This window comes from Zingiber officinale, chromosome 1A (genome assembly GCF_018446385.1).
Source record: "Zingiber officinale cultivar Zhangliang chromosome 1A, Zo_v1.1, whole genome shotgun sequence".
Lineage (NCBI taxonomy): Eukaryota > Viridiplantae > Streptophyta > Magnoliopsida > Zingiberales > Zingiberaceae > Zingiber > Zingiber officinale.
Genome location: NC_055987.1, coordinates 113,194,094 through 113,203,783, shown reverse-complemented (window position 1 = coordinate 113,203,783; position 9,690 = coordinate 113,194,094). Strand labels below are relative to the sequence as shown.

Below are 9,690 nucleotides of genomic sequence, written 5' to 3'. Positions count from 1 at the left end.
CACAGATTAATAAATGTTAAATTTCAAGCTGTTCGTAAGTCTGTCGTCCTAAGGCTATATATCCCATACTTTTAATTGCTCCCCAAATTTTCCAGTCATTGTTTGAATTTTATGGATTTTGATTGGTTTGGCCAATCGTGTATTTCAGATTTCAGTTGGGAATTTCTTCTTTTTCCCCCTCTAAATAATCATTCTTTTTAAGATGATGAACTGCCATGGTCACAGTTTTCGATTAGATTCAAACAAATATGTTTATTTTGGTTAAAAGTATATATTTTAAAAATATAATAATATGAAAGAATTTGGTAACAAATGATTTTAATTAATTTAATCTAAAAAGATTTTATATTTCTTTTGTGGCTATCCATGGAAGAGAAAGTAGATGCAGAAGTTATTATGAAGCAGACCATATCGAATTGTGTGATCCAAACACTCCCAAACTGATCTATTTGGTTTGAACAGGCTTCTCACTGACTAGCTTGATTAACCTGAGTTGTCTATTTATTATTAATTTATGCAATTCAACTAGTTCGTTTAACCGACTAACTTGCTCGACCAATCCACACTCCCTTATCGATTCAATTGGACCATCTTGCTTGCATAATTGACCTGATCGACTTCATGATACACTTTGCTTGTTCGCAGCTAAGTGTTTTTTACTCCTAACGACTTTGTTGGACTCTATTTACTAGTGAAGGAAGTTAAGAGAGATGTTGATAGGGAGAATAAATGCATTTTGTCTTCCGTTTGTGTTTGTTGTCGTATGTACCTCATTCGTTCACATGTTCACCCACCCGCACACTCATAGTCAACCTTGTCTCGCCTAGATGCCCACCGGCCACCGTGTCATTTTCAATCTCATCTTGTAAATCCACGCTTTGCTGCGATCACACTCGTTTGCCCAGTCAGCCTTATTGCACAGATGGCGGAGCCCGGAATTATAAATACCCGGCTAAAAATTAAAATCTAAAATCAAAATTGTCGATCATAAAAAATTTTATTGCTAATGCATTTTGTGGAGAAAATTTAATTTCATCGTTAAATTTTACAATGAAATTTAATATTCATTGCTAAATCTAACGACGAAATTAAATTTTCATCGCTAATTTTCTTAATATTTTAAAAAATAAATATTAAAAAAATTATAATATTATCACACAAAAAATATTTCAAATGTTTTTTTACAAGACAAATAGAAGAATATAACTTATATCTTTACTTCAACCAAAATCCAAAATTCATTAAAAAAAAACTCATTTGTCAAATAAACCCATAGAAAAATAATAGATATTAAAAAATATATCAGAATGCAAATTATCAAATAATACAAGTTGAGTATAATCACTAACTTATGGGACTAGACAAGCACATCAAATAGGTAACTAAAACTGAGTTGAAATCATATCAATTCTAGACAAAAGGTACCATGAAAGTAAGTTTAACGATAACTCTAGAATTAATCCTTAGGTCGTTGTAGATAATGATACTATGAGCTACATCAACAATGATGACCTCGAAGTATTTGTCGGTCGAACCCTATAAAACACGAGAGCACTAGTCAATTCATTAGCAGTATAAAGTTCAATAGCATGAAAAGGAAAACTAAACTCACCTCATTAATACAAAATATTAGAAGTGTAACAAACGTAAACAAATAAAAAGTCTTCAAAGGTTGAGGGGCCAAAGTCAAGTTCTGCAAAGGGAATCTCTTTGATGTTTCTTCTTGAGTTCTGCAAAAGAAAATTATATTTTAAATGGATAGAAAACCAAAATCTAACAAAACACCAATATACTATTAGGAATAAATAATTAGTCGATGCTTAGAGGTCTTCATGGTCGTTGATTGCCCGATAAAATGAAGCATATAGTAATTCTTCATAGTGTTTTGTGATTATGTGCCAACAAAAGAAATGAAAAAAAATCAATGTGCAACTGTAATATATAGAGTATATATTAAACTTTTAAATTTTAAGAATAAAAAAGAAATTAAAATAGGCTCAATACGAAACACAAGCCTAATTTGTCAAGTGAACAACAGATAATAGATAAACCAAATCTAGAAAGAATACCTTCAACACTATTCTTGAATCAAACCAAACATCACCAGAAACCTTTAAGTTGTTAAGGTCAACAATACTGGGTATGGGCTTGAAAAGAGAATGGAAGTTTGCCACCTACAAGTTGAGAAGCAAAATTAATCAAACAAATTGCTAGCTAACAAACAACTAATTAAAGTTAAAAAACCGCTCGGTCGTGATTTTACTTTCTTAAATGTATGTCCAAGTAAAAAAAATATAAAGTTAGGCAAGATACAGAAAGTAAAAAAGGGTAGTTGAAATCATATTGTTCCTTATAGGAAAGATGATGGATGTATACTTGCACTAGAAGAAGATTAAATGTTGCCTTCACAGGCAAAAACCGGGACTGTGGTACATTAATCTCAATCGCATTATTAAAAACTGTTAAAGCATACTTTGGTACGTTTTAGATATATATGATTTGAACTACAAGAGACAAAGTATCTAAGCAGGTAAAAGATTACTTGAATTGCCGCTCCAGCTGGAGTTCCAGTTCAAGAACTTTCACGCCATCAACTTCCTAAATAAAAGTCGAAAAAATTAATTAGCACAAATAAGTCACAAAGTAAAAAAAATCATTTTATGATCCATATATACATACATATATTATTGAAGTTGTGATCTACGATTCTTCAAAGTATAATATTCATCAATTATAGAATCTGAATCAATACTTGCAGCAAGCTCTCTCTCAATGTGAATAATCATATAATCTGTCAGAAAATCCTCTCCCATTCTATTACGAAGAACTGTTTTCATATGCTTCATAGCTGAAAATGCACGCTCTGTAGTTGCCGTAGAAACAGGCAAAGTTAAATCTAGACGAATCAACTTGTCAATCAAATTATAGTATTACAATTTTTTTGTTTCAAATAACCCTTGGCACAATTCTGAGATAGTGGACATTTTTTGAAATTTTTCATGACAAACCACATTGAGCTCATAATGTTGTAGTTGACACCTCAAATTATGCATTTCCTGTTCAGTGAAGTCCTCGGGATAATACTTCTCAGCGAGAGTGCAAATCTTATCAATGTTGAACCAATTAAAATTATCTTTTGGATCTAAGGCAGAGCTAAGCATAAGAAGTTCTACTGTCTCATCACTGAATCTAGAGTTTAACTCTTCCAATTGAAAATCTATTGTAGTATTAAATATATCGTAATGAAAGTGATGCTCAACTGTGATGGTATCCTTTTGCCGACATGAACGACTAGAATGCTTATAATGAGCACTCATGTCTGGTATATCAATATCTAATCTTGTGCAAAATGATTTGACATATGAAAGAAGAATATCAAAACCATCATTTCTCAATGTTAGAAGAAGTGCTTTAGTTGTAGAGACCAAATCCATTGCATTTATGATATCAAGAGATTTATGTTGCAAGGCACGACAAAGTAAATCTGTGATCCCCATAATTTTATGCATCAAATGCAAAATAAAAATGAAATCAAAAGACTTCATCACTATTAAGGAACCGCCGGCTTCCCCACGCATCGAAGTAGAGGAACCATAAGTGACAATGTTTTCAAGCACATTAATAATTGCATTATACTTATCTATTAAGTCGCAAATAGATTCAAAATGGGAGCTCCAACGAGTAGTTCCTGCTCGATGTAAAGTACCAATCTGATTAGCTCCTCGCCCAGTCTCACGTTCACCGACAACAACAGAACGTGCAATTTCATTAACTTGAGCAGATTGTAACTCGGCATTGCGTTTGGCAGAAGATGTAACAAGATTAACAATAGTCGTCATATTCGAAAAGAAAAGTCATATAGAGATCTCATTTTCAGCGGCTGCAACTAACGCTAGTTAGAGTCGGTGGGCAAAACAATGCACATAATATGCATAGGGGCAATCTTTAAGAAATAAAGCTTGCAATCCATTAAAAGTACCAGACATGTTGCTAGCACCATCATACCCTTGACCTCGCATATTATGTATTTCTAGATTATATCTAGTGAGGACATCACATATTTCTTTCTTAAGTGTTGCAGCTGTGGTGTCATGAACATGCACAATTTGAAAAAAATGCTCCCGTAAAAAGTCATGGGCATCAACAAATCTCAAAATTATAGCCATCTGTTCTTTGTTAGATACATCCTTCACTTCATCCACCAAAATACAAAACTTAGAATCTCCAATTTCATCACGGATTTTATTTCTGACTCTGTTACCAATAATATGTAAAATTTCTTTTTGAACATCTGTTGAGGTATACTTTGTATTTCCCGGAGCTTTCTCTAAGATAACATCGCCAATACTAGCATTCCATTTTCCCAAAAGTTTTAGCGTCTCATTGAAATTACCACGATTTTGGGAATCTAAAGTTTCATCATGACCTCTCAATCCACACGCTTGCAAACTAAGCCAACGAACGCTCTCAATTGTTGCTGCAAGCCTTAATCGATTCTTTCGAATCTGTTCAGAAAATTCTCAATTCATAACTTTATCTATATGTTGAGTTACATTCATCACATCAACAACAGATTTTACAAATTTATTATGCACTGAGTTAGAACTTCCCATGTGAGACAAAAAGGCACACTTGGCTCCATCATTAACGCGTTTCCAACTTTTAAACCCTTCAACTATAAATGCAGATTGTTGTGCTTCACTTAATTCAAAAAGATAACATGGAAAACAAAATGCCGCATCCTTTGAAGAAGAGTACTCCAACCATGGAAATTTTTTAAACCATGTATATTGAAATCGACGATGTTGATTTCCTTATTCAAATCGTGGGTACTCTTGCAATTTAGGTTGATATGGGCCCATTTTAATATAAGCTCTTCTAATTTCATCACGATAATTAACTGGATGTCGCCACATTGGAATACGCAATCCAGGGTCTCGTTCAAGTGATGTTTCATCAAACTCAACTCTTTGAGATTTAGAAAAAGGTTCGAACTCCTCATTAGGAATGGATGTATTAGTCTCGGTCCTCTCGGATGATAAAGAATTATCAATTCTTGGCTTAAAGAATGATAGAATATTGTTTCCCCTTTTTCTCTCTTGATTTGACATTAAAATAACCTAACACAAATAAACATTGACATGATTAGCTTAGAATCTCATGAATCTTAAAAAACTATTTCTAATACAATTTCTAGTATAAATCTCACCTTCACTTACCTAGATTCAACAACAATAGTAGTAGCTAAAAATTTAACATTATTTATTGAATTAAAAAGTACAAAACTCATTTATTACAAGATACAGCAAAGCAACCACAGTGACATACTCCTAAGAGGATTATAAAAGGATTAAATACTCTACTAACTAGTAATAACAAGAGGTAACACACGTGGTCTTTTTGTCACGTTTGGCAATCAATCTAGCATTGTTTTTTGCTTGCAACATGAGTGAAAATAAACTTGTGTTACATATCGATATGCAATGCAGACAATGTCAGAGAGAAGCAGAGAAAAAAATATATCAAGCTGTTAAGGAAATGTTCCAATTTATGGAATCAACAAGATGTCATAATTTCAATGTAGATATTCATTTATTAGCTTCACATAGTAAAAGGAAATGGAACATTTAGCTAAATAGAATAGAAGCAAATCATTCATTTTAGTGCTAGTAAGGACTTAATCGAGTGGAGGACTTTCCATATTGAAATACGATAGAAAAGATAATTATCCATAAAATAATAAAACAGTCACATGCAGTTCAAATCATGTAGCAAAACCTTTAAAAACACACATCAGTTCTAAAATAAAGTTGCTTGACAGATAAACGAATAAATAATAAAGCAAGCAAATATAAAAAAGTTTGTATTTGCTATCAAAATCCTAGGAAGCATGTGTAAGAAATAACTAACTTCTTTTTGTCAATGTCTGGTATGTCACTTCTCTCAGCTTTCTCCACAATCACCTGTAGCATACAAACAATTAGCATGAGATAGTGGAAACTATTGTTATTTAAAAAAATAACATGGATTATTTACAGGACTTCTGTCAGGGTATTTGTCCCTGATACGAGCAGCCTCTACTTTCAAGTGCTTGCCTCCTTTCTGCAGATGTGAACATATAGGCAAACTTGAGACCCTCAATCAAAATTTAAAGCATTACGCTGAATTATAGTAGATATATCCTTGTGTTTCTAAAAAAATTTGGCAGTCAAGTTTCAACCTAGTCTATTCATATGCTGGACTAATCAACAAATTGTAGATAACGAGATAAAAAGTCATGTTAATAATGGAGAATGATAAAATAAAAAAATAGCATTAAATGAACAAATTGTAACCAGTTATCAATTCATGGAGGGAAAACAAAGAAATTCCAAACTAGAATAAAAAAATAGAGATGCAATAAATACAATACAGCACATAGAAAAAGTCCTAAATTCGAATTTTTCTTGAAGAAAATTTCTACTTGGCCGATAGAGGAGTTCAGAGTAGCAGGGCTCTTGGGGTTAATGGTGGACTGGTAGCTAAAGCGGCGAAACTGTAGGCGAAGACTCACCGAAGAGGGAGAAGGTGGAAAACTCAAAGGTGGAAAAGAAGAGGGAGTTGGCAAAGAGAGAGATGAGGAGGGGAGGACAAGATGCGGGGGTTCTCGGTGAAGAGGAAGATGACTTCCTTGAGGATGTTGCAGCCCGGGCAAGCGATCATCGACTAATCGAGAGAGGCGCGGAACGTGAAGAGCAAGAAGAAGAAGAATCAAGAAGAAATCAAGCGGGGATGTGAGAAAAAGGGATTTTTTTTATTTTTCTTCCTTCTCACTTCGTTGGATTTGGATGCAGGAATCGGACGGGTGTGAAAAAAGGATTTTATTTTATTTTTCCTGATTTCTTTGTTGGATTTGGATGCCACCCGGGCTATAAAGTAAAAAAAAAAAAAGAGCCCCAGGTAAAATTAAAAGGGAACATTACATGGTAATAAGGATTTTATAGAAAATGACCCCGGGCTATAGCCCGGGTTTCACTTGCCTCCGTCTTTGATTGCACTCCTCCTAACTCCCCACCCCGACCTTGTCAACTACGGTTTGGTTGGGTTCAAAAAATATCAACTCTTATTATTATGGTTCGGTTCATAGTGATTTAATATTATTATTTATATATTTTTTTTGTAAAATATTTAAAATTTTATAACTATAGATTTTTTTTTTATAAAAAGGTTGACTAAAGTATAAAGGGAATTAAAGTCGTAGTTCATTAATTCCTTTGGTATCAGCATTTTTTATTTTATTTTTCAAAATATACATTTCTTGTATTGTGTTTGTAATTTGTAATCTGTGTCCTATTTAATTATTAAATAGTACTTGAACTTCCAACAAATCCAAAGGCAAATTACATTCTTTTTCATCACCTATATTAATTTTCCTTATCACTATATCTAAAATTTAAAATAAATAATTCACTTTATTAAATTTAGATAATCATTTTTTATTATACACTATGTTAACTATCCTAAAATTCTATTATCTTTATTTTTTTATTATTTTCTTTTCTGCCTTCTATTTTTTATTATTATCTTACTATTTTATTAAAAATCTTCATCCTTTACTAACTAACTTTGGTAAAACTTAAAATTTGCCCTTTTTCTATTTATACTAAAAATAATTCCAAAGTTTATTAGTAATTCCACAAGCAAAACCATCAGTGCTCTAGAGTTCGAGACTCAGTAACAGCGTATTATTATGAATTTTTCTCATCATTAATTTTCTCTGGTGGTTTTATATTAAAAAATATAATTCTTTTTAGTTTCATATCTTAAAATTGACAACACTATTATCAAAGAATGTTCTATAAATATTTTAGACAGACGATATTAAAAAATATATTTTTCTTAGTTTTTTTTACTAAGACAAGTATAATTAATTATTGGTTTATAAGGATGACACTAGAAAATCCAAACAATTCGGATTTTCAAAAACCCAAATATTTTATATATTATTATATTAGACACGTAAACACGTGTGTACGGTGACACTAGTATTTATGAAATGAGTGAAACTAGAGAGATTGAAAAAATAAGTGGAAAAAAAAGATATTGAAAAAAAAATGTTACTTTTCATGTAAAGATTTCATTTACTAAATTTAAAAATTAGTATTCATCGTATTTAAATTTCAGAAATAGGTAAGGTAATTAATCCAAAATTTTTTTAACTATCCTATTTAAAATTTAAAATAAAATCTTTAATATAATAATTAATATGAATGCTCTAAGATATTATCTATTCTACAACAATGATGGATACAAAACAATTTAGAATTTTTGGATCTTTTACAATTATCTATGTAAAATATTAAAATCTTGTTCGCAATGCTGTGGTTCATTTAGACAGATATACTTCATCGTATGGTTGCAAATAAATTAGACATGAAATTCATGGACAAAACGTGTCGTTTGTTCCATAAATCTTATTTATTTTCGTTAAATAGTAAAGAAAACATAAACTCATATTAAAAAATAATATTCATAAATAATTTATCAATAAATTTATTTATTAACTTATATATAATTTAATTACCAATAATAATATATTTTTTAGTATTTATGAAATTCAACTATTATAATAATAATAATAATAATAATAATAATCCGTAAAGGTAGGCATCACCAATTCATTAATGATGATATCTCATGTCTCATCCAATTGGGCAACGGTTGTTCACGCATGAACTTCGCCTCCCTTAATTGCGCACTAAACACTATCACATTATTCTCCTCTCGAATTTCATTGCCAACTTGCCTTTTTTTTTAAAAAAAAAAGATGGACAAATTATTATAACATATATCTTTGTCTTCTACTCATGAATACTCCCTCGAAATTGAGGGAAATACAGTAAGTAAATGATAAAAATAATCCACCAATAGCCAATCGAGATAGGCTCCTTCATTTAAGGGTTGACTCGCCCAAGTCCTATCTATTAATAATTTTCTATTTTTTCCATTATTTTCTAAATTCACAAACAAACAACAAATTGCTCTTAAGTTTTTTTTTGGGTGTGTGTTAGAGACAATTACTTGGGGTGTTTGGAATATTTTCAAAATGTATGAAATTTCATGGTATATGGAATTTGCAAAAGAGTCCGAATAAATGATTTGATCTCTTATTTCTTGAACAGAGAATTTCGAGATATTGGCGTATATAAATACAAATAGTCCAATAAAAACCAAAATTTCCAGGAACATTTTACATTTAAAATATTTCTTTTCTAAAAAGAAAAACCATTTTCAAAATAAAAATATCATAGTAATTGTTATATTTATAATCTGGAATCGCGCTTCGCTTTCCGATTTGGCGTGAAGGAGAACGATATATGCTAAATTACGGAATGTGCCAGCCTTGCCGGTGACTCTCTGCCGCCTTTCGTATTCGTTCACGGCTGAATTTGGCCGAAGCTGACGACCACGTGCGTCGGCAGTGCTAACGAGAGGAACAAGCTTAGATAATAATAATAATATTATTATTATTATATATATTATTGATTGTACTGTTATAATAATATTAAAATAAAAAAATATGTTTTTGAATAAAACTATATCTTACTGATCGAGCAAATAATGGAAAACAAATGTCCTTTTATGTAAATGGGTTTAAAACTAGATGAGGCAGATCCCTCCTATATAAACACTTAGCCACCCCCCTTTCCG

At 31.4% G+C, this 9,690-nt stretch overlaps 1 protein-coding gene across 1 annotated transcript; it reads right to left on the bottom strand.

The window, feature by feature from the left end:
* Window positions 1–2,684: 2,684 nt before the first annotated feature.
* On the bottom strand, window positions 2,685–3,839 carry LOC122001761. Its single transcript, XM_042556669.1, has 2 exons — window positions 3,009–3,839; window positions 2,685–2,909 (listed from the first exon to the last, which is right to left on the bottom strand). Exons 1-2 carry the CDS (start codon window positions 3,837–3,839, stop codon window positions 2,685–2,687), a joined length of 1,056 nt encoding a protein of 351 aa, XP_042412603.1.
* Window positions 3,840–9,690: the final 5,851 nt, after the last annotated feature.

Bases quoted from the DNA above. Each gene is read 5' to 3' on its own strand.
- LOC122001761 (XM_042556669.1), bottom strand. From the start codon at position 3,839: ATGACGACTATTGTTAATCTTGTTACATCTTCTGCCAAACGCAATGCC. The intron at 2,910-3,008 runs GTTTGTCATGAA...TTGATTGACAAG, and splicing joins AACATTATGAGCTCAATGTG to TTGATTCGTCTAGATTTAAC.